General features: G+C 45.4%; 1 protein-coding gene across 1 annotated transcript in view; it reads left to right on the forward strand.

Annotated features, from left to right (window-relative positions):
• The first annotated feature begins 351 nt into the window (after positions 1-351).
• The window catches only part of LOC311156644 (uncharacterized protein), a 31154-nt gene continuing 5786 nt past the window's right edge, over positions 352-25719 (forward strand). Inside the window, exons 1-7 of the mRNA XM_084210748.1 lie at positions 352-638; positions 10232-11085; positions 18309-18470; positions 20989-21175; positions 21970-22124; positions 23396-23422; positions 24864-24982. Of these exons, the coding sequence (XP_084066874.1) occupies positions 590-638; positions 10232-11085; positions 18309-18470; positions 20989-21175; positions 21970-22124; positions 23396-23422; positions 24864-24982 (1553 nt within the window). The 5' untranslated portion in view covers positions 352-589. The remainder of the gene's footprint in view (positions 639-10231; positions 11086-18308; positions 18471-20988; positions 21176-21969; positions 22125-23395; positions 23423-24863; positions 24983-25719) is intronic.

Raw genomic sequence — 25719 nt, forward strand, 5'->3', positions numbered from 1 at the left:
CACTTCCTTCTCACCCCTCTTACCCATAGCCTGCAGCACCAGTGATAACCAAGGCAGTTTTCCATTATGAACACATAACATAAAATTTAAATAGAGAACAAGAAAAAACCTGAAAAGAAAACAAACCCCAACAAACCCACTCCACTCTTTTACTCTCTCTCTTCCCCACCCTAAACATTCCAGCCTTCCCTGCCACTAGAGAGGGGAGTTGTTTATTGATATTATGCAAGTACTGAAATATTTTTCTATTTCTTCTCTGCTGTCCTTTTTTGCCCCTCTCTCTCCCTCTCTCTCCTCCGGGGGTTGCAAAGGTAGTTCAAACCCCTCCAGTCATCTCGGCTTATCAGCCACAGGAGATACATTCCTCTGGGCTGCTCCCTTTATAAGTCACTGCTGGCCGGGCGCCCGCCCGCCGCTCCGCAGCCTCCGCGCCGGCAGCGCTGCCCGCTCCGCGCTGCCCCGCCATGCCCTAGCCCGGGCCCGCTCGCCCGCCCGCCGGGGGCCGCGCAGCAACTCGGGGAGGGTCGGCAGCGATGGCACCCCTGCCCCAGTGCCCCGCCCGCCCCTGAGGGCGGCTGCTGCCGCCGGGATGTTCCGCTGGCATCGGAGCTTCACCCTGGGAGCGCCCTGGAGGAGAGGTGAGTCGGCCGTCCCCCCGGGTCAGCCGGCGGCTGCCAACACCTCCCCAAACCCGCACCCCCGCCACCCCCTTCCTTCCCCTGAGTGGCTGCGCGGACGATACTTAGGACAAGCCCATCCCGGCCCGCCCTGCTCCCGGGCCCCGCCGGACGGGCACCGCGCCGCTGCCGGCCCGGCTCCATGCTGCGCTCGCTGCTCTCCGGCTGCCTCTGTCCCCTCGCAGGTAAGGCTGCCCCAGGCGCGTCCCCTCCCGCTCCAGCCTCCGGCCCGTCAGCCCCTGCCCCGGGGCCGGCGGGGACAAAGATCGCGCTTAAGGAACCGGTTTCATTTCCTCTTAAAACGGGCTTATTTCACTTTGGTAAGCGTGGCAAAGCTTGGGAGAGAGGAGCAGGGCAGGCGGGAGCACTGCGGCTCCGTGCGGTCCGTGCTGCCGAGGGACCGGCACCCACCGGAGCGGCTGCTCCCGGCACCGCGCGGCTCCGCGAGGCGGCTCGGGGCTGCCCTCCGCCCGTCACGGCGAGGGCCACGGACATGGGCTCGCTTTCTAGGCAGTGTATCCCCATCCAACAGGGACTGTCGCGGGTTCGAAGTGTTTTACTTGCTCCCGCCTGTGCAGATGAGGTGACCCTGGCAAGAAAAGCAGCTCTAGTCCTGCAGCTGATCACCTATAACTCTTCAAGCCAGTTGTGCAAACAAATTATGTGGTCCTCAGTATGCCTTTTTCAGGCATAATGGAGCCACTATATTTTATACCTTAGCCAGAGCTGCAGGCGTTGAGGTCACAAGCCCCCTGTAACAGAATTCTCTTAACATCCCTGTTTACCCCTCAGCTTGGCTTGTGGCAGCTGTAAAGGAGATCGGCGGGTTCTGTCTCATTGGCATGGCTGCACTGGGCAGGTTTGCTTGGCATGGAGGTGGCTACAGAGCGTAAATGTAGTGTGCAGTGCAACATCAGGATGGTAAAAATGTCGCAAACCCGTGCGTTTGGGGTGGTGATACCTCCTGGGGTCCTGACTTTCCATCCTTATGCCAAACTCCTGCTTCTTTTGGAGTGCTGCAGCAATTGTTCCCATGAAGTCATCAGAAATGACATATTCTTAGAGACACTCAGGTACTCTCTGGTTGGATTGTGCTTACCAGCTGTCCTGGTCTGGGACAGCTGCTTAGAGCTCCGTGTGAGCTGGAGCCTCTGTGAGGTGCCCCAGCAGGTAACTGTTCAGTGCTGCTGGCAGCAAGGCTGCTGAAGCACGTTGCTCTGCCTGGGTTCAGTCTGGAACCTGCTACTCAATGACACAAAGGGCTCTAGTGCTGCTGTGAGAACATGCCAGCATCCTGTAAGATGTGGAGGGTGTTTGAGGAGTGTTTTGCAGTATGGTAGAAACTGCTCCTTTTTGTCCTGGATGTAATTTGACCATGAACTTGTTTCCTCCAAGATACATAGTGCAAACCTGATGGCAGGGTTAGGAGGTGAAAGGAAAATTGCTTTTCCACATGGAAGTGTCCCTCACCACCCAGACAAAGCAGTATTGTTAATAGGGTAGGTGAAAGCTTTGGTGGGGGAACAGAGTTATCCTACAGAGCACTGAGGCATGAAAAAGAGGTTCAGCTAGAATTTATCCAAATAAGAAACAGCAACATCACTCTCTAATCACTTCAGCTAGGAAAAAGGCACCAAATATTATATGTGTCCTGATTTGGACACCATCTCTATTCAGAAATAGCATTCTTGGCTCTTGTTCTCACTGCAACTATAAAAGATTTCAGACATGCCAGAGCACGGTTACGCCTGTTCAGTGCTACCTTTTTTGAGCAGAAGCAGCTCTCCAGGGTTTTACCAAGGGACAGCAATGACTGTCATGAAGAATGGCTTAATAGCGACCTTTCTAATAGCATTCTCGAGTTCCTATGGCTTCAGTTGAAGCACTGATGTCTAAATGGCCTTGGTCTTTGGGGCTATTGAACAGTTGTTTATCTAAGCTTATTATAGGCAATAAAACCTGAATTACTACATACCTGTCATCCCTGGGGGGCACGTTCCATCCTTGCAAAGGGCCTCCTGGCTCCCAGTTAATTTCTGGTTGAATAATCCTCTGTGATCAGGCAGCCTGCAGATCAGATGTACAAGGAAAAGATTTAAATTAGACAGTTTTTGCCAATGTGTGATATATTTGTTTCTATTGTTTAAATTTTCTGCTCAGACATGTCACTTAGTTGTGTGCTAAATAATCTTTTGCTGTTATACAGGGCTGCTCGTCAAAACACTGTTTGCTTAATTTAAGGTTTTGAACCTTTCTCTTGGAGGAACACATGGGAATTTCTAAGAAGGATTTGCAGGTCTTTAGTGGCAGCTGTCATCTCTCTGACAAAAATCTCACAAATAAGACCCATAGGTGATTGCAGGGGCTGAACCTCTTCCCTCCCCCAGCCCTCAGGACTGGTTACATTGCAGAGTAGGGAGGATTTAGGCACTAATCCTTCTGCACCAAAATTATCCCTGGCCAGGTTTTCCCACCGGGTCATAGATACAAAGAAATAAGTTGCAGCGTGAATGCAGAAACGAGTGGGAGCGGCGCTTTAGCTGGTGCAGCCTGCACAGGGTCAGGTGTTCGTCTAAAAACTGGTGACTGCCAGCCTACACACGTAACTGATAAACCAGGTGGTCTGAGGGGACCTGCTGTGCCCCGGGACTTTCTGCCAGAGGTCACTAATCTATCAGAGCTGTCGCTTGGTTTCAAAAACTTCACAGGTCACTTGGAATGAATAGGAGCAAGCTGTAAAAGTGTCAAGTGGCCTCTCTACTTGGAAATCCATTTCCTCTTTAGTTCACCCAACTATATCAATCGGTAAACAATCAATCAATCTCCCTCTCATTCCTCCTCAAAAGCTTGAAAAGAGCTATAATTAGCTCCTCTTTTCTAAAACATAGATAGTAAAGCAATGAATGTCTCAGAGAGTTTCAGTCAGAGTCCTTGAACCCTGTTATCTTTCTACTTTATATGGATTTATCATTACCAGCTGCACCTGTGGGGACCTATAACATTTCTGGTCACATTATATTACCAAACTGCGATCCTAAGGAACTTCACACACTTAACTAACATTGAGACTAGAGACCACCTTGGCGCCAAAGGATCTAAGTACTTGGTGCTTTTTGTTCAAGGACTATCTGAAATCTCAGCTTTGTCATAGCTATTCCTTTGCATGCAACATTTTGAGCAAATCAAATTGTATATGTACGTTCATAAAATCCACGTGCAATTCACTTCTCCAGCTGGATAAATTAAAGTTTAGAGAATCGGATCTATCATACAAATACTGTTGTGACACGGCAGCACGTTCCCCTGCAAACGTGAATTTTTCAGTCACAATTCCAGTTAAAAAAAAAAAAAAACCCAAAACAACAAGCAAACTAAAAATAAAACAACAAAAAAACCCGACCTTTCTTCTGACAGTGATTTTCATGCCTTCACAAGTTTCTGCTGTTGTAGGTAGAAGTTGTAACTGGTGCACTGAAGACAACAGACCTTGCGATAAGCTTTCTGTATAAATTTTTCAGTTTGTGGTTATCCTAAATATTTAGGAGAAGCCTGACTCAAATTTGGCAGCCCAAGATCCAGCAGCACACTCAGCACGCTGCTTGAAAAGCATTGGGGAAGGCAGATGGTTAGCAGACTTTTGGTGACAAGTAGCACCTCTGCCATTGCCAGGACTGGGATCAGTCCAGTAAAGCAGCAGGCAGTCGGGTGACCCCCACCCCGTGGAAATTCATGGCAAAGCGGTGTACAGATAGACTTTGCTCATAGAGGGTCAGTTGGTAGCGGTTACTGATTTTTTGGGGTGGGGACTTTGTTAGTTGGGTTGGTTTGGGGTTTTTGGAAGCGTAAGAGGAATTCAATACTTGGGAGCGCTGAGGTCCCGTCCGTGCAACGCCTGCCTGAGCCCGAAGGGCTGTGCTAGGGACAGCTTTTCCCCAGCCGGGGAGGTGACACGGCTCCCGCAGGCCCTGCGTGGGGACTCCTCAGGAGGTGCCAGCACGGCCCCAGCGCCCGACCCCACCCTTCAGCACACGTGGGGGAAAAGTCATCAGCTAAAAATGCCTATTGTTTCAGAGAGGAAGTGACCCCTTCTCTCTTAAATGCTGGGAAATTGAGACTTCATCATTGGTGAGAAAAAAACCCACCTCTTCGAAATGAAAGGGAAATACCACCTGAGGCGTCCTGCCAGCAGGGCAAGAGAATGTGGCACAGTGACAAAACTAAGGGAGTCTTTTTGTACGGGAAGGAAGGAAAACGAGGGAATGCAAGGACCGAATGGGAGAGGCAGCCTTTCATTTCTAGGTCATGAGTCTGACTCCAGTGCACTAGTCACTGCTATCTAATGATTCTTCAAAAGGCAACAATCATCTCGTAGTCTGTTACTTGGAGGCCACAGCCCCATCACAGAACCAGTCCTGCGTGGCAGGGTTTCATCCTTGGCGCAGCTGGAGCCAGAGAGGAGTTACTAGGCGGGCTGTGTCCTCTATAGGACGCTGAAAAACCTTTTCTGGCACTTTGCATGTGCATCTTACTCCTGTACTCAGGGCTAAGCAGAATAGTAGGAGTGCTGAGTTTGGTCTTCCTTTGCAGGGCAGCTTTGCTGAGTCCCTGCTACTCCAAAAACCCAAGTCATTGGTGATACCCTTTATTTTTGGTGGCACAATAAAGTTGGAAAATACTGGTCTTATGAACTGCAGTGTGTAGGATGTTCCATGTCTTGTGGCATGTGTGGCACACCGTGGCAGGGAGAGGAAGAGATTCTCTGAGTATCTCTGGGCTGTTCATCCTGTACAAGCCTGCAGATGGGTTCACTGTGCACACGGACATTGCAGCAGTTCTAGAGCCAAGCAGAAGGCTGCCATGGCTCTTCCTCTGCTATCCTTTGTTAGACAGTGGTGGATGGAAACAAGCAAAGCTTTGGCTCCAGTTGTGTCATGTTTAACAGAGATTCTCCCCATGCCAAGTAGCCTAAAAATCAGGATAAACATTTTGAGACAACAGGTGGGCAGAGACTGGAAAGAAAGAGAGCAGCAAAGAGCAGCGCTGGTATGGTATGGCTCCCTACTGCCAGCAGCAGCACTCAATCCACTGCCAGCCTGGCCTCTTCCTGTCTACCAATGCTTCCATTTGTTGCATACATCAGAAAACCATGTGCTACGATACTTAAGTCTGTGCATCAAAGGCCGTGGACCCTCTCAGGGATGTAGCAAAGCTTAACAGGTCTTGCACTGAAGGAATTGCCAGTGAAACACAACTTGGAGTCACAGGCATAGATGCAAAAAAGAAAAAAAATCAGACATGGGTTTCAGTACTTTGGAGCACAGGGATTTGGATATAGTCTTTGACTTGGTTTACTAGAAAGGTGGGAGCTTTTGCAAGAATTTGGCTTGAGCAGGATTGGAAATGCAAAGAAGTTTTTCCTGGGCACTTGTTTGAGTTAATCTCATGCATCCAGCTTACTTGGGATAAAGAAATTTCTTGAAAGCAATTTTATATTTACGTACCTGCCCTCCTTCTCCTGGTCAGTGATCTCTGTACTAATACACCAGGCTGAGTCCTGGCAGTTGCTATTTATTGTGCAACTGGAAAAATAACTTGGACTTAAAAGTCCCAAAAAAGTGAAGCCTTGGGACAGGAGACGATTGGAAGGGTATTTACGTTTGAAAGATTTAAGTTTCTCTATTAGGCTATGCTAACTGCAACATAGAAACATCCTCAAAAGCAATTCAAACATGATGCAGAGCAAAGTTCTAGAGACTTAGGTGGGACATGTCTGCTCCTTTCACTCCCTACCAATTACCCTCCCGTTATCAGGTGTCAGTTCAGTGTCACCATCTCCTTGTGAGTTGGGAAGCAGACTGATTCTCCAGCTTTACAGGCACAGGAAACCCAGCTTCCCAAGGCTACACATGATCACTAACCACCAGCTACAGGCATATATTTCAATCCAGGGAATCCTGTATACCTCTAGGGTGATTACAGAGCCATATAACTCTTTGAAAGGGCTACCAGGCAAGTAGCACAAGCTACCCTGAGACAACGTTTGGCTTGGGCACACATGTTAAACATGCTTCAGGAACCTGTACTGATTCTGAAGCATGCACACAAAACTCCACTCCGTCCCTGGCTGCCACATACCAGCCAGCTTCCTAAAAACTACAGCATTTGCTATCTTACCCCCACCCCAGAGGGATCTGGAAAACCAGTCCAGGGGACAAGAAACAAACAACAACAACAAAAATCTTGGCTGAATTCCCAGGAGCAGCAATGTTAAACCTGGCTGGCCTCCAGCACCGGTAAATACATCTTACCATTGTTAATGCCACCGTTCAGCTCTCTGGAGTTCTTCACACCTCCTTTCAGAAGCCCCTGTGCAGGATTGTTTGCAGCCTGCAGCACACTCCCTCCAGTGCCAGGCAGGAGTTATCTTCCTTCCTTACTTTACTCAGGGCCCCTGGTATTGCTGAACAAAGCACTTACAGGCCAAGCCCTCAGCCAAACTTAGTTGACACAATTCTGTTAAGGGCCCTGGAAATGAGTTAATTTATAGCAGCTGAGGGTCTGGGTGGCCTTTTTTTTCTTTTTCTTTTTCTTTTCTTTTCTTTTCCCCTCAATTACGCAGATGAGCTTTAATTGCATCATTCTGGTGTTTGTTATCAATATGCTTGAAAGAGCTGAGTGGTTTTGTATGCCTCTTTCGAGATCTGTAGCAGGAACAATCTGCTTCTTGGAAGCCCCATGGTTTAGATTCTATAATCCAGTTAACAGAGAGGAAGAAGTGAGACTGTTCTGTCAGTGAGGTGCAGCAAGAATAACTTGAGTTTCAATTCACTGCCTTAATCACTGGAGATCTTCCTGCTGTAGCACAGATGACCTCACTGACAATGGGAAAGTATTATTGAATGAATGAGGATGAGGTGACAAAGTGTGTTGCAAAATCCAGTTGTCCTTTGCCAGTATTCTGTTCTTGTGGTAGGGGGTTGATCATATTTTCCCTCATCACAGGGCGTTGGAAGAATAAATCAGAAATGCTCTGCGGTTTGCAGAACCTGACAGTGCTGAGAGCAATGGTCTGCAGCCTAGAACAGATAAACAATTTTTGTAAAACATGTTGCTAGTGACCACAGTAAGGGGAGAGCAAAGAACTGTTGTTGGTATCAAGGCAGCCATCCCACAGAGGGTCAAAGATTTAATCTTATTTTCTATTCTTTCTACTCCAGCCAAACCTTCTTGTTCACATTGCAGCTTTTGTAGTCCTAAAAGATATGCAGTAAAGCATCTGACATCTCCTTCTGTAAGTAGAAAAACCTCATTTTAATATGCTGCTTCCTGATTTTAGACAAAGCAATATTTGTGTAGGCCAGGGTGAAACCAGTTAAGCAAGAAAAAACAGGGGCAGATTGAAAGAAGTGAGAGAATCTCCAGTCAAAGGAAAGCATGGCATGATTAATAAGTGAGAACAATCAGTCTGTGGGAAAGAACTACCATTGCATATAGTAATTCCTGGTAAGAGTGACAGCTATATGGGTTGTTCTTAAAAGTAATTGCAGGAATGCAACTGCTCTTCTCCTGACTCTTGGTGGTTTTGTTGGCCAGCTGGGGTAATGATGCCATCAGAAGAGCCTGTAAGCCTTATATTTTTCATGCAGATACAACGTTTTGTGTCTGGCTGCCAAGAGGTGTTTGCAGTTGAGCAGGTAGATCCTGTTGATTCCAAATCAAAGTGACTCATTTCCACCTCCTCCTTCCAAGACCTGGCACCCAGCTCCCTCTTAGAGTTGATGTTTTGCTACATGTGAAGCTGCAAACCAGTCACCCTATTCCTTGTCCTCAGGTCAGGGTCCCTCATACATATCCTAAAAGTGGAAGAATAACAACAGAGCCCAGCATAGGCAGCTTCTGATGAGCTTTCCCGGGTAATGTCTTTTTCTTGTTCCCCATCGCAGCAACATGCCGGTGTTGTATTGCTGAGGTCTGGCACTGACTGTCCCAAACGTGGTTCTTTGCACTGGGAAGATGCCTGTGAATCCTGCTAAGGGAGGCAGTGCAATTCTGTATATGATAAACAATAAACAAATATTATATAAGGGGTATTAGCACTATGTACCGCAAGAAGTCCATCAGATTATTTATCACTGACTGCCCTTCATAAAAATCCAGTGTAAAATATTAAATCAGTGGGTGACTATGAACAGCATAGGGCTTGTTTCAGTGGTATGCCAGGAAATTCTCAAGATCAAATGAAGGGAATTAAAATAAAGTAGAAAATTATCCATGTAAGAGTTAGCTTGGCCTTAATAAGTAAAAGTCTCCCTTATCTAAGTACTTTGCAGAAACCAAGCTGTTGGAGGTAAAGATGAGTTATTTCTGAAACAGGGAGCTTCTGAGTTATCACAAAGGAGAACTGCATAGCACAGCTCTCCCTGATCCACTGCTGGGGGGGTGGATCCCAGGCTTTCCTGCCTACCTAAGGACATTTACATTATTGGCAGTGAGTTTATGAAGCTGATGCTGGTCTGATTCTGGCAAAAAGAAAGAGGAGAGGGGAATAAAGTAGAAAGTAAGACATCCAGGAAAGTGTATGCGTTATAGGACTCAGAGGCACTCTGGGTTGGGCACTAAGGGAAAAGCTACCAGGGAAACGGAAGTTTTGTTCTGCATCAATTCTTGGTTCCAAATCCACAAACATATGTATTTGGAGCTGAGATTTAGAGTTTGCTAAAAGGTAGATGCAGAACTGGCTCTCATGCCATCGTGATCCAAAGGTTTGCACTATGAAATATTATATTCAGAAAAACAGTAAGAGAAACCTAGGAGCAGATCTTTTACCCCTGAAGATCTGCCTTTCATCCAGAGACTGTTCTATCACATTACTGTGTAAAATAATTGTGACTTGAAAACAAATCTTCTTTGTTTGTGTGCAAAAGCTCTTGAGCAAGGCTGCCCCATCTCTTTTGTCTTTACAAATAGCTCACTTAAAGACATTACTTCATAGCTAAAACCATACAGGGAGTGAAAAATATCTACAGTGCTTTTTACTTGCTTTCCTAATCAGAACTTGATTTTTGTCACATGTATGTGAGCAGAGAATACTAAAGAGTTTTCAAATAGCTTGTTGCAACCCAAAATTCACTTAAGCCTCTGGGAAAAGTGATTTCATTTTACTCTTTTTTTCTGTTGGTTCAGAATACATTTAATTGGAAAAAAATATTTGAACCTTAAATTAACGTCTATCAGGCTGAAAGAACATGTACATCTCTCCACCTATATGCAGATAATTACTAAAAAGTTACCTGCCTATATATGTTTTCTACCCATCTATCAAATCAGAACTGTGCTTTTATGTGCCCCCCTGGAGGACTCTGAGGCTATGAAACACAAGCCTTTTGTTGCAGCAAAGCCCACAAGAAAGCTTCATATAGCTCAAGAAAAACAAATTAGGGCTGTCCCCCTCTACCACCTTGGTACAGGCAGTTTTACATTCCACATCCCTCAGGGGATGCATTAGACACTGAGTTTTGTAGCCTCCTGTGACCTTCTACTTGTTTTCTTTTCAGCAGGTAAGAAGAGCCCACCTGCTGAGGACAAAGTTGTTTTAACACACATGAAGATACTGAGCAATGAAGGAATTCAAAACCCAGGGTTAATCCCAGAGGCTCCAGCTGACACAGCCTGCACAGAGGAGTCCCATCTCCCCGGTGCCAGTGTCCCACCAGACTGCTTGGGAAGTCCAGATGCAGCAGTCACGCCAGCAGATCCAGACTGTGCGGATGGCCCGGCAAGCACTGACTACGTAGCCACCCTGCCTGACCTCAGCGCCTTCGAGTCCAAGTGCCGGCTCCACAGATTCTCCAAATTTGAATCTGAGGACTCGGGCGTTGAGTTGCCAAGTGGGGCTAATTCTCCATCAACTCCCACGGGATCAGAGAAGAGCTTTGTGCTTCACGGCAGAGACTCATTTTGTGACTCAGGTGTGCTTAGCACCTCTTCTTCTCCAGAAATTGACCACCAGTTAATGAGAACATGTAAAGAACATGCCAGAAAAGTTAGTCTGCGAGATCCAGAGAGCAAAAAGCCATCTGATTACTGTAGTCAGGAGGCAGATGCTGTGCAAGATCCTACAGCTTCCCTTGAAGACTTCAATGACCCTCAGGAAGAAAGTCCTGATGATCATTTTCACGGGGATGACAAGCAGTCTCCAGAAAAGGAACCTACAGCAGAGATGGACCTTTCCACAGAAAGCGCTCTTTCCACCCCAGGTCCCATAGAAGAGCCAAAGACAATTGCTGACAATTTTCCAGAGAATTTTGGCAGCATGCAAGATCTTCAGATCCATGGACATCAGCTGAAGAAGTACCCCACAAGTGACAGTCTGGATGAATACATGGATGAATGCTGTAGGCTGAGTGAGGTGAGAAACACCTGAACTGAATCTTAAATCTATGCCTGTCCAAACACCCCAGTCAGTGTTCAAGTCCTGTTTGTCACAAATTAGACACACATCTGAATGAGTTTATAATATCACCCCTGAAACTTGTAAGAAGTAAAAAATGGTAATTGATTTTCAAGGTTTCTTTTCATACCAGTAAAATTCTGAATTAATTTGTGAATATCAGGTCTGGGTAAGGATGAAAAATGACTCATTGAGATCTGGTGTTTCTAAAAGCTTTAGAGAGGATGGACTTGATTCTGGTCTCAAAATGAAGATTATGAAGTTAAGTCATCATTCTCTGATACATGGGGTGGGGCTCAGAACATAGTTTATTTTCAAGACCAGGTTATTCCTGTCTTTGGGATTAGTTGGCTTGCTTTTGGGGCACTGAAATTTGTAAAGAACTTGTCAAAGGGTTAATTAATTTCTGCCCAGGCCAGTTGTGCCGTGTTGAGTCAACTGTCTCAAATAATGCACGAGCAGGGAGCTAATTCACAAATTCAGATTTTTGTCGGGCTGGAGTTGGAGATGCCATTTTAACTTGCCAGCGTAGCTGTGATGGACCAAACTGCAAAGACCTAATTTCAGCAGGTTGTCTCACTCCTTACTCCCTCTCTTTCCCCTTGCTGGGTATCTTGTGCCACTGACAAGAGAATAAAAAGCCCTTCTGGGCACCTTCTCCCATAGCAGGTGCTGGTAAGTGCTCCTTCCAGTTCTTTGCCTGAAGCCTCATGCTGCCTCATCCCCCCAGCCTGAAAATGTTGAAGTGAGGACAGATCACTGCAGTGGGTTCCAGGAACCCGCAAAGCAAAGGTCTCCGTGAGGAGCTGATTCTTGACAGGGAGACAGACCAAAAAGCCCCATGAGCAAAGGGAATGAAAAAGGAGAAAGGTAGACTAGGTGAAGAGAGTCACAAACACACAAAAGCATCAAGTGGTGCCTAGTTGGGATTTTTTTGGGGGGGTGTTCATTGTGGTAATAGTGATGAATTGGAATTGGAGATGGGTGGGAGGAAGCCGAGTAACAAGTGATGTGTGCTGTGCAAATAATTTAACCATGACCTTCCTGCCCTGAACAATCAGGCACTGGACTTCCTTTCCAGCATGCCAAAACCTCTTGAGCAGTGAGGAAGGTCAGAGATGTCTCATCTCTGTTAACATTGCATATCAAAACAGAACAAGCAACACACAACCCATCTGAGCAGTGTTTTCCTCCCCAGAGCTATCTCACATATGGCAGAAGACAGATGTCTATTTTGCACAGATCCCAAACAGATCTGGCCATTTGGCAGAGAGTTCAAGAAAAGATGAGAAGCAGAGTCTGACCATAAAGAGACTTCATAAAAAGTTACCTAAATTCTCTGTTGCACTCTGGAGAGTTTGCACCCAGATTTGGTCTAGTCTGACAGCTCTGTATGGCTGTGAAATTCCTTTAATTCCTTAATAAAATGGAGCCACAGTTTACCAAAGCAAAGCATTTAAATAAACAAGAGAATAAATTAGAAAGAAGCTGAAGAGGAAATTAAGCTCTTGGTGGCTTATCTCCCCTCCTTTTTAATATCCTCACTGGCTGAGTGCTAAAGCCCTGTGCCCTAGAGCACTTTTCTTTGTTTTTTGAGCTGTGTAAATACAGCTGTGACCTAGATGCTGGGGAAGTTTTCCCCTCTTCACAGCACACCCCCAGGCTGATGTATCCCAAGAGCAGCAATTCTCAAACTACTGGGATGCCAGGTAGCACCAAAGTTGACTAGGACAAGAAATGCCCATGGGGTGCTGCACAGTCCTGCAGCAGCTGCTGCACTGTGTGCCTCAGAGCACCGGGACAGCCTCTGGCAGATGCAGTCTTCTGCCCTCACCAAGCTTACACCAGGCTGACCTGTCCTCACTGTTGTACAAGAGACACCTGTTCAGAAGTGAGGTCCAGATGACCTTCTGACCATACAGCTGACAGATGCATCTCAGTTCATCCCAACTGAGGATCTGCTCCAGGCTTTCTCTGTGGTTTTCTCATTTGTCTGTTCAAGACACAAAATGGTACTTAGAAACCAATCTCTGCTATGGCCCGTTGTCTTCTGAGGGACTAAGATACCCCTGGAAATGAATCACTGTTGCCTGAAAGAAAGCAGGCCAGCACAGTGTATCCCACCCTGCTTGGCAAGAACATGGCAAACCAAATTGCTCCGTCAAATCAATTTCTGCATTAAATTAATGTTGATAGAAATGCAAAAGTGCTTACACTGGCTTATGATTAATAATGCTCAGTGAGAGCATTAATTATAATTATTAATGCTCAGTGAGAGCATTATTTAGTTATAGGTGACACCATCTTCCTCAGTTCTATTGATGGTTTTGGGAACTTTCAAGAAACAGAAGAGCAGTTGAGTTTCCCCAGCTCAGCTGGCTGTGGCAGTGCCAACTGTGCTTACTGGCTCACCACAGACAAACAAGAATTCAGTCTCTGGATGAAGTTGTCCCTTGATGTCCTCCTGACCATCCCTCACTGCTGAGGCCACTTCCAAGGGAACAGGAAGGAAAATGCTGAAAAAGAGAGACTGGAAATGACCAAATGCTTTGACCACTTGGATTCAGTTGGTGAATGGCTTTGGCTGAAAATATACATCAAATCATTTCAGTGCAGCATTTTTAGACAAAGCTTTCTGATCTTTTGTTTTGAACTGTCATTATTTTGAAATTTGCCTACATTTTGAAAGATGAAAGAAAATGGAAGCTGTCAAACAACAAGAGAAAGAACTTTGAAGCCTAAATAAAAGCACTTCCTTTTAAGCCTGAAGTTTGAAGATACATAGCTTTTGATGCTTTTGCTTTACAAACACTTCCTCATGCTTCATAAAGTTTACATTTAAAGTCAGCCCAGCCCATACTCCTAGCAGAAAAAGGATGGGAGCACTGTCAGCACTGTCAGCACTAAGTGAAAAAAATTCATTATCCATGCAGTGCTACTTATCCTGGGCCAAAGCAGTCAAAATGTTTCTTTACAGAGTGGTGCAGTTCAGGGGAGGGATAGGGCTACCTGTGATGGTCAGCCCCCTAGCCTGTGCGTGCTGCTCAGAGGAAACCAGAAGCTATCAGCGAGCGCAGCCCCTCCTGGACAACAGGGTGGAGACATCAGAAATACACAGCATCTTTCCTGTTATTCACAAGCCTTTCGGTGCTGTCAGCTACCAGTGACAAATGCTTCCCGCTCAGCCTGGCGTCACTAATTGGTTGCTCTGGGCCCGGGATGGGAGGGTTGAAATTATGTTGTTCCCTGTTGGGTGGCACAGTGACCGTGCTGCCTGTACCAGCCATGCTCTCAGCGAGGGATGGATGGCAGGATGCAGCCTAGGATAACCCAAAACTATGCACAAGAAAAGTGAAGAGCATTGTGTGAAGCACAGAAACCTAAGGCAATGCAAGATACGTCAGTGAGTATTTTTCTGAACAAAGAAAAGCTTCCCCTGCAAACTGCCTGTCATCTTCAGCTCCTGCTGTCAGGTCCAGCCCAGGACAGTTCTCCATTGAGCCCAATTGTAGAAAAGCACATCACATGCATCCAAGTAACAGTGGCTGAAATGAGGCTGGACAAAGCGTTGACCAGATGACCAGACATGCAGATTTTGATTATGTATCAGTTGGACAAGAGACTTGAAAGCAACTCTCATTCTTACAGCTCCCACTGAACTTCAAATCTTTGTAGTGATCAGATGCTGCAATATTCCCCAGAGACAAGAGGACAGGCTCCCACCTCTGTGAGCTGTGTAGCCACAGAGGAAAAGATGTGATTTATGCCAGTCAAAATATTGACTAGAGGACTCTAGGTAAGCCAGAGTTCCCAGTGCAGATGCTGATCCTGTATTTTTAAGCTTCCTAAGAAATCTGTGGGCCTGCACAACTGTCATGATTTATTGCCAAGGACACACATACTGAAAACCTGTGCCCAAAACTTAGTCAGGTGAGCACTGACAAGGGCAGAGATCCCTCTTTGGTTACACAGGTGTACAGTCAGTGTAGTGCATCTTAACTCCTCAGGATCAAAAAACCATCATGTGAGTAACTCAGCATAGCATAACTGGGAGCCTTTAACTCTTTCTTCCAGATGAGGGTCTGGCTCAGTCTCGTGCCTAAAAGCAAAATCTGGCATGTATTTATATATTACATTCTTACTTTTCTAGAGCAGCTTTAACCATGTGATTCATAAATTGTGTCTTTATGATCCCCCACATTTTCATCTTACAAAAAAGGAAGCAAGATATTTTTCCTTCTTCAAAGGCTTCATCATCTCAAAAACGGGCACACAGTTTTTGTTCCAACACTATTTGACAATTACCACGTGGAAAGTAGGACAAATTTCAGTCATGAAGCTTCAGCTGGGAGGACAGACAATGGAAGAGACATCCTGGAAAATGTTTGCAGTTTTTTTGTGGTTGCTGACTCCTCACTACTTGCATAAAACTGTCTCAGATGCTGAGAGGAAAATATTTAGACCAGAATATGACAGACCAGAGTATGACAGACCAGAGTCTGTGCTGCACTTGGCATCACCAAAATATAGCTAGGGGTCTTTAGGTATTTCCGGTCTATGAAAAAACAAAGTCTTTGAAGGGTTCCTAGAGAGATTCTCTCTGTGCAATTGTTTTGGAGGCAACCAGCTAAATTACAGAAATATTCTGTATGGAACACTTGCCATATCTGAGCAATCCTAATGCTAACCAGCCCTGTGGCAGTGTGAAGCACACCCCTAAAAGTTTTCACCATTGCATTCTGATCACACAGGAGGCTGGCCCTGCAGAAATGTGCAAGTACTGGAGGCTCTGCCTGATTTGTGCTTTCTGAGATCACTTCAATAAAATGGAGATTAATTTGTCATTAAGTAGCCCAAACTGCCCTAAGCAGCCTCTGAGGTCTGGCTGTGAAACAGGGATCTTCAGCATACTGAGTCCAACCTTCAGTCTGGTTTAGGTCCTCTACACAGGTAGTTCTACCTTGCCCCAAGACCTGGAGCAACTACTCTGCACCTTTTCCCTCTGATTTTCTGGGCACTTGTATTTACTTTCAGGAGTTAGAAATTCTCTCTAACTTTTGCTAAAAGCCAGGTTTTTTCCATACTCATCCCAAACACATCTTGCTTTCCAGAGACTTCAGCTCTAGACACAGAGCATAGAAAAACAGGACCTTTTTCTCTCCTCCCCCTGCCCATTTTGCCCTACAAATTCAGCAGCCACAGACATGAAGCAGGACTGTACAATATTAAGCACATGACAAATATGGAGCAAAAAGAAGGTCTCTAAGTGAAAGACGTCACCATCGAATGCTTAATTCTTTTTCTCCAGTCTAAGTTAGAGCCAAATGTTTTACTTCATCCAACACCTTGTGTGTCCCTTGTAGCCTCCCCTTGTGTTTCCACAGCTATAATGCGTTGGACTTGGCTCAGTGTCTCCTTAGGGCAGTGCAGACATGCCAGCAGTCATCAATAGCATTCTGGGAGGAAGAGGAGTTGCTAGATGTGCAAAAAGAGTGTAGCAGAAAGCCTATATTTTTGGGGTAATAAGGAACTTCTGAGTGTCTATTGGAACAGTGTATAAAAATGTTCATTTTGGGACAGCTCAAAATGGCCGAATTTTCAGAAGTTGATACCCATGCACTTTCTGAAAATTATGCTTCTCAAGCTGGGCACCCCCAAATCCGTAGCTGCTTTTTGATATGTCGGTTGTAGTGCTTTTGATTCAAGCTTTTCATACCACATAGGCCATATTCTCCCTTTGGGTCATGGGGCTGTGCCCCTTCCCATTGCACAGCCACAGTAAATACTCAGTTTAATGGCTGAGTAACTTTTGTCCTGCCACCACTTCTTGCAGGCTCTGCTTGAGAGGAAAATAAAAGTAATGAAATGAATGACTGCTTGACTTCTAGTCAACAACCTCTGTCCCAACTTCAGACACAAAAGCATCTGGATTTAATAATACCTGTTTATAAATAACGTTGTATCATCATTTGTTTAAAAAGAAGTAAATCCTAATGTTGATTATTTTTGAACACACCATGAGCTTTCTGACATAATGAAAAGACAGGAAGAGTCCCAGGGCTGGCATTTCCCCAAAAATGTAGATTGTTGTGGGAAAGGAGACAGAGTAAGCTTCCTGCTTTTGTAGAGGGAACTTATTTTTTGAAGTAAGATAAACTTTGAGCTCTGCTTTTGTAAAGATCGAGGCTTATTTTACTCACTGATATCACACGCACATCAGCAGGCAGCGCCAAGGTGGAAGCGAATCCCTGCATGTGTTTGTTAGCAGCACGTTCGGCACAGTCTGAGCACGGCACAGGGGAGGACACTCGCTGTGCTTGGGGAGGTCTTGGCACCAGAAATGGTGAGGTGCAGAGCAGAAGGCTGGGAAGCATCATAGCTTTTCTTCTGCCATAGGATTATTCTCTGTCTCCAGCGTTGCCCTTGGCTGAGCAGCAGTGGGACTCTGTCAGGTCCTGGGTGAAGAGAAATCAGTGGTAGAGATTATCCTTCCACAGCCAGACAGCAAAGTTTCTCCTGCAAACTTTCTTCAGGCATCTCTTCAAAACTGAGAAAGTAGCAGCAGGGATGTAAGCTGGGATCTACTAAAAACTAGTGGAAAGATGTTCTTTCACTCTGGCAGCTTGATTCAAGTACATTTCTTTCACAGACACATCAGTAATGAGGGCCAGAGTGCAGAAGACAAAGTGTACCCCCAAGCTGGTCACAACTCAGCAAATCAATGCAACCTGCAGATACATGCCTTTGGGCAGGAGCTAAGCCCAGCTTCAGTGCACATAAGTGTGATTTGCACTGAGGGTTGTGGGCTAATGAGCCATACTAGCCCCAGCCATCCGTTGCATACAGTTAAACCATATTTGCTTCTAAGGCTTCTGATGCCAGTAAAAACCAAAAAATTAGCCTGGGAAGTGGAACTATAAACAGGCTGTCATGAAGTTTTCCTCTGCAGCAGCCTGTGATCAGTCAGAAGAGTCCCTCTGACAGTGGAAATTGCTGAGTAATCCAGAAAAGAGCTTCAGCAAGTAATGCTGTAGCTCAAATCTGTGTAATACCAAAGCACCTTGCAAGAGGAAGCCTGACTTTATCACAGGACATGACTGTAAGGCATGTGCAGGACTCTCAGCTCCTAGTAGGAATTGCTCTCTTGTTACTCCATGGTCCAAGGTGCATTGTCATTGCAGGTGAACCAAAGTAACAGCAAAGCCCTGGGACCTGGTCTGGGATACCTAGAACACATCTGCCAACTGATTGAGAAGATTGGGCAGCTTCAGGAGCACAACCTGCGTCTCCAAAAACAAGTGTGCAGCTTGCAGAAAGAGCATAAGATGGGTCAGATAAAAGAGGTAAGCAGACACCACAGTATCTTCCATTGAGTAATACATCTTAAATAATAAACTCAAGGCCCAAACAGAAAGTTCTGTGTGCGGGAAGATGCCACTTTACCACATCCAACACCCACCTGGGCTGGGTACTCTGGTCTTCAGGGAGGCCTCACACACCACAATGGGTTTAGTTTCCTAAGGCTGGGCTTTAGTTTCTGGTCTTATTCAGTTTTGTTTCCCAAATGTGCTTGCTTCTTTTGAGTTAAAAAGCACACTTCTCACCTCATGCAATGGCCTGCTCTAAGTCAGTAAGCTTCTCTTCTCTAAGCTGTAAACTTCCCCAGAACACATCTCCTCTCCTCAATGCTATCAAAACAAGATCCACGGAGCTCCTTAGCAATTGTTTTTTGATTTATAAGATCTTACATTTCCTTCTGTTTTCAAACGGTCAAAATCCCAGAATTTTTCACAAAACAGACACAAGGGGAAAGAGAAGCAGCAGTACCATGACCCAGCTCCATGCTTTTTTTTCCCTTCCTGTGCTCCTGAGCTGCCAGATGAAGAATCTCTGACATGAAGCCATTTCAGTGTTCCCATTTGTCATTTTTATCAGCCAGAGCTAGCTGGAAAATCTGATTGAAATGTGCAAATAATTTCAGGGTCTTCCTAGCATTTCCATCAGCATTTTTTAGCCCCCTGCATATTTTATTAAGCTCTACCCCACCTCTTCTTCAGTCATCACACCAGATTTCCATCTTTTTTCCTCCCCTGCCTTTTTGTTTATTTTAACACTCCCCAAAGGAACAGAAAGGGTTTATCACACTCAGCTATTTCTTCCCAGCTGTGCTGTGGTGAGTCTTTTATTCTCCTGATAGCGTCATTGTTCCCCTGGTGCTCCTCTCCCACCTGCTGGGACTGGATCTGCAGTAGGTGACTGACTCCTCCTCAGAGCCAAAGCCAAGTTCTGAGTCAGGTTGCAGAGCAGAGTAGCTTGACATTTCCATGTACCCATCTCTCACACTCAGAGGAATGCAGCCTCCTACATAGAGCCTGGGAATTGTTAACACATTTCCTGAAGCTTTACAACTGTGAGTCATTGCTCAAAGTAACTCTTCCAAGCTGCAAAATCATCTGGTGTACGTGCCCCCTCCCCAGCTCCCACTGAAATGAAAGGCACTGTGCTTTCATTTAAATATTTGAAACTTTGATCTTTTTGGTACTTCTGAAGGTCTCTCAGCAGTGTCTTCTCAGATACATTTGTCTCATACTGTTCAGTGGGGAATTGGATCCTCAGATGTAACATTCAGTGCTTGCAGCATGGTCTAAAAAACTGGACACTCTCAGGTGTCCTGTGGTGCCTGGATCTCCTATATTTGAGCAGCTCTCCATCATTTTGTTCTTCAGTCACATTCCCTCTGAATTTAAGAGGAACACTGGCCACGATACATGAAGATTGCCATCCATAATTTGGAGGGTGTCCAAGGACTCCTTTACAAACCACATTCACTCTCCATGTAGACTACAAGCATGGAAAGGTTTCCATGTTCCAGACACAGCTAGGGAAGACACAACTCCCAAAACATGGCATTAACATGGTATTAAGAGCTGGTCATGAGGACTGTAGATAACCAATGCTCACAGTGCTGTTCTTGAGAGGTGCACAGACATCACCACAGAAATGATGGCTTTGATCCTGGGACACAAAGGGAACACTGCTGCTCCACCTCCTTTCTTTACAGGGAAATCTATAATACCATGGGCCAAAACCAGCATTTTTCATCAGATTTGTTAAGCATCTCCCAAAGATATTGATAATGCAAAGTACCACACTGCTGTGACAACATATGCAGATGAGAAGTGACATTGAAACTGTCAGTTGCTTGGGGGTCTCCAGAGTTGCTAAACTGGTGTTGGCCTGTCCTGGTTCCCACACCAGTAAACAGTTTGGTGCCCTTTCTGCTTCAGCTGGATAAAGCTCTCCTTCCTTCCTACCCTACTACACTCTTCTGCAACAGGGTTATGCAAGGTAGAAAATCTCCCCTCCCTCACCCCACCAGCAACAGCAGAAGTACACTGACTGAAATACCCCATACAGTCCATCTAGCACACAAGAAAACTGTGGCATCCCATCAATAAAAATACAAGATATTGTTGTCTGTGCATGCTCCAAAACAAATAACATCTTTAAATATGAGTCATTGTTATAACTGATCTGTTTATTTACACTAATGCCTTAGCTGAGCAGCTCTCTGTTTAGAAACTCATATTCAATTCCTTCTGGGAAACAAACTGAAAAGATGCTGAGTATCAGGCAATTTAAGTTAAATGCTAATGAAGCCATGAAAGCTCTGTATTACTAATTTCAGGCTGTTCAGCATTTTAGAGAACTAAATAATTTGTCTGGGTTCTGGTGGGTCCTACGACAAGGGTGGACATCCCTGGGCTGGAATGTTTACAATTCCTCTGTAATGTCACACCACCCATTACCTTGGGGTGTTGTGGCCTGAGAGCCTGCATACTTTCTTTTGGTCTGGTACAGGAATACGTTCTGCAGCATTGCTCCTGTGGAGCTGCCAGTATATTCATTAACTCATATCAAGACCTGAAAACAAATTTTGCTGGGAGGAGCAGACCTCACAGCCTCTTGGTTCAGACTGGAAACCCTTCTGATCTTTCCATCATCCCAGAAATAGGAGCGAACACCGAGAAGCTGAGCAGCTGCAATGGTGAGTTCAAATACCTCTAACATGCCCTCCCGTTTGCCACCACTTGGCAAACAAACTGATCAGCCACTTTCTTTTCCCAAGGAAAGACATTTGGAACAGAGCAAGGTTTTAGTAGAACTAAACCCTAGCTGAAATCCAAGAGAAGCAATTTAAAATGCTCTGTCTGTACCTAGGATTTTAACACTAGCTGCTTCATGTTTGTGAATCAGGGGTTTTTGCTTTGCAGCTGTGGCTGTAAAGATTAGGACAAGTGAATTATAAAATAGGTCTTTTGGAAAATTAGTGTGCCTGAATGGGACCATTAATGGAGTCCCCTCCACCCAGGCAAGGTAGGATTTGATCCAAGATGGAAAACCTTATGCCTGTTGTTAGTCTTCTACTCTCTCAAGTAGGCACAGAACACATTCCTGGAGGGTGACTTATTCTATAGACCAAGTGGAAATAAGCCCCAGCTGCAAAGCTTGGATCCAGAGACCAGCTTTTCCAGAAGGCTGAGAAACACTGGGCTCAGCCTACTGATGATAAAACCAGATGAAAAAATCTGTTAGATGTGAACCAGCTCACTAAATGAGCCTGATCAGTTTATTTCAAACCTTGGATTTCAGCTTGTTTCTAATACCTGGTGAAACACAGAACATCTTCATTGCAGGATTGAATCAGAGCCTTTGGGATCATCCTGTCTTTAAGTCCTTAGGGTTCTCATCCCATCTGAAGTCATAACTTGCTGCCAGCACTGCCCAGAGGCCATTCTAGCAGGGCACTGCTAAGAAATAAGTCCTTGCATTTCATTGCAGGAAGTGAGAGATATCTGGAATCAGGAAAGAGCCAGCCAATGATGGGGCTCAGGAAGTCATCAAACAATAAGAACAACAAGGAGAATGAGTTCAGAGAAGCTGGGAGTATGGCTGAGGGACAGGCTTTTCTGTCAAAGGACCCTGCAGTAAGAAAGGTGAGTGATAAGCTTGGAACCTGACTCTGAGTGGGACCCATGGGAGAAGCAGAGAGAAGTTCTTAGGCAGATCAAAGTGAGGTGCCAGGAGAGCAAGCCAATCTTGTGTGCTACCAAGTGGAACTGGGCCAGCCAGGGTTAGGGGGGGTCTGTGTCTCTCTGCTCCTAACCTTAAATGAAGAAGGACTACGTCTTTATGCCAAGAAAGGCACAAATAGGATCACTGGGGCAGAGGTGAGGAACACTGCAGACAGCAGCATGGGGTTTAGTCCTCACCAACTCCAAATAATTTACTGTGTGGACTCAGTCATAAGTATCTCCACTACCGATGCTAGTGAGATTAAACAAAGTATTCATTGCCACTAATAAAAATTTTAGTGGATCAATCCTTAGCTGGCCTCACTTATTACCAGACTGGCAGCATATCAATGTAATTAGCTCCAGTCCTCAAAGCATGTTCCAGGGAATGTGTTTCAGCAAATCTGTGTCACTAAAGTCCAAGGGAGCGAGGATGAATGCTTTCCTCTCCCTTTCTTTCCCATTGTTTGTGTCTGCCTCAGCACTTTCATGTTCCGGTGGGGTTCAGAAGTGCTGAAATGCCAGAGCAGAGACTCTAATCAGAGTATTCTCAGCCCTGCAAACAGGAAAGAGGAAGGAGTAGGTCTCTCACGGGAAAGACCTCATGAAATTTCCACCCTTAAGTTGCAAATAGGTCACAAACACTTCAATGAATTTCAGGACCCAAATTAACGCTGAGGCCTGAAAGGGGCTCCATGCTCTGCCTTGTGTCCAGCCAGCTTCCAGAGTATTTTAAGTATGTGGGAACTTCTGATGCCTTCACAGGACCCTAGAACCAAGATCCATGCTCTTTAACCCGAATTCATCATCTCTCATTACATCACATGCTTAGTATTGGATTTTGTACCCTGAACATGAAAGGCCCCGTTTATTCCTACAGTGCAGGTACTGTAGGAATTCTGTACGAGGAATTCTGTATTGTATGGGAATTCTGTCTGTTACACTCATGCCCAGGCTACTAGGTACTATAGACATAAACTGGCAGTTTCAATACAAAAGAGAGATGAGAGGTGGAAAGAGAAAGAAGGGATTATCACACGTGGGGGACTGAGTCTAAAAAGAAATAAATGACTCTACCAAGGCTATGAGTACATTCCAATGCAGAACTGAGAACAGAGCCTAGTCTGTTGCAAATGCTGTGAGATGGTCTCCCTGTCCCGTTACTTATCAACGTATTTCCCTTTTGTTTTTAGGCTCTGGACATCAGCAAGAACATCTCGGTATGTACTGCCTTTCAGAGTATATTTAACTTGTGTCTACATTATCAGTGAATAAGCCCGTGTAGTGTACACCATTGTATGAACAAAAGAGGTTTACTCACCCCCGAAGTTTACTGTCATGGACTACAGGAGCATCAGCTGCTCAGGCTTTCTACAGTATCAGCAGTGCCTGCTTGTCCAAGACATCACCAGCACAACGAGGGACTAACTGCTGAGGCCTCAAAACCTTTCCACAGCACACATTAATCCTAGCAGTAAACACAGAGGTTTGCTATTTCCTTGAGTAAACAGTCTTGCTTACAGGCAATTAACTCAATAGCACTGAATCAGGTGTTGCGGTTCTCAGCTGAGCCATGGCCTCATCTGAAGTTTTGAACTGAAAACTGCAGATTCCCAAGAACTACTGCAATAGGCATTGCTGGGGCTGGTAAGTGTGGCTGGGCAGCTGCCAGGTTGTGCTCTTAAGGTGGCCACAACTCCTGTAGTAATGGCTCTGCTGGTGGCACAGCAGCACCAGCACACAGTTAGGAGGAACCTCGGGACAGGGCAGAACAATGTCAGGAACATGACACTGATTTGAGAAATTCACTGAAATGGGAATAATTTGTCTCCGTTATGCTAGTTCTGGGATGTGATAATTTTTGTTCTGTTCCCCAGGTTTTTCAGTCATCGCTTTAGGAAATTAAAAATAATACTGGAAAATTTTTTTTTTTTTTTTATTCATAGCTCCATTCAGTTCACAGGTCCAGATAAGCCCAGCCTAGAGAGACCAAAGATTAGAGATGGCCTCCTGAGACTCCCTGACCTCTTGATAATCTCTATTAGCATTTCAAATGTAAGGCCAATAGCTGTAGCTTGCTGAGTGACAGGGAAACAAAGGCTTGATCTCTTCTAATTCGTGTTCCACAAAAGCTACCACCTTAAAAAAGGCTGATACCAATGCACCTGGCCTAATAGAAAGGATAAGAGAGTCAAACTGCTTTTTCGGGTTTCGTTGTAAAGGCCCCCTGCATGCATGTGAGTAGGTAGGAAACCAAACCAATTTTCTCCTTTAGCACAGCAAATCAATAGGGTAAAACGTGCCCTTAGGCAGGTACTCAGCATTCACGAGTAAGGGCACCTCACTCTCTGAAATCCTAAATCAGAAAGAATAGCAGAGTCCTAGGTAGAGAGATGTTACCAAACAAAATGTGAAAAAGATGGTATTACTCAGAGTTCATCAATCATGTTTCCTTGCCCTATACAGGTACAGGCTGGCCACTGGGCATCATTGCAGTGTTAAAAATTGTTTTGTGGGCCCTGACCCCTATCTGTCTGAAATAAAGAAACTTCCCTCTTCCCACCACCCTGGAGTACCCCAAAGAATCATGTGTTGACCAGACGAAGTCTGCCAGCAACTTGCCTCTGGTCTTTTAAGTTGTGGTTTCTTTTTGCTCCCTAGGGTGAGAACCATGCTTGGAGGAGAATGAGAGATCTTATGAGGAAGACAAGGTTGACAAACCAGAACAAGCTGGGGCTGTCCTCTGCTGCTCTGAAGAGGTCCTGCCCACAGTTGTATAGGTGAGAGGATGCTGTGGGAGATTTTCACTGAGTGTTGGGAGGAGGTGGTAGAAGCTTTACCTCTGATTGTTGCTGCCTGGAAAAGACCACTCCTTACCTTATTTCCATTGCATACGCTGGTCCTGGCTAGCATTAGCATTTGCTTCTTTAGTGCCCAGATGCTCCAGGATCCCAACTGGATGTTACCTGTGTGAGAATCATGGAAACACTAGGGTCTCTAAAATAAGGTGCTTCTTCCTAGGAGGGCAAGGGGGATGATGACAATTGGCCAGAGACGTTCTATAACCTAGTTATTTGTCTTTCTTCTCCCTCCTAGGCATTGTAGTCAGCATTAATGTTCTATTTTGTCTGCTTTCCCACCTTACATCCAGTGGGACAGATCATACTGTACCTGATGTGTGCTGGGATGGGACAGTCAGGATCAGCTGGATGGTTTTGTCAGAGGAAGAAGATATGAAGCTTGCTGAATGTGTGCTTATGGGTGGGACTGTTTGTTGCTGTAGATGAATATTTGGGTCAAGTATAAGGTCTTATTTCGATTAAGGGATCCATGCTGCTCTCTTGGGCAAGTTTATCTACCAGGTTGGTTGTAGCCTGGCCTCTGAACTAAACTGTGTTGTGCATGTCCATCTGACAGTTCTGCTTCCACAGATATTCCCTGTGCACTTGCCAAGTCCTCCCAGCTAGTCTGGTGAATTTGGAGTGTTTGTGTATGTAATCAGGTAACAGGAAGAGCC

This window comes from Fringilla coelebs, assembly GCF_963513975.1.
Source record: "Fringilla coelebs genome assembly, chromosome: 8".
Taxonomy (NCBI): Eukaryota; Metazoa; Chordata; class Aves; order Passeriformes; family Fringillidae; genus Fringilla; species Fringilla coelebs.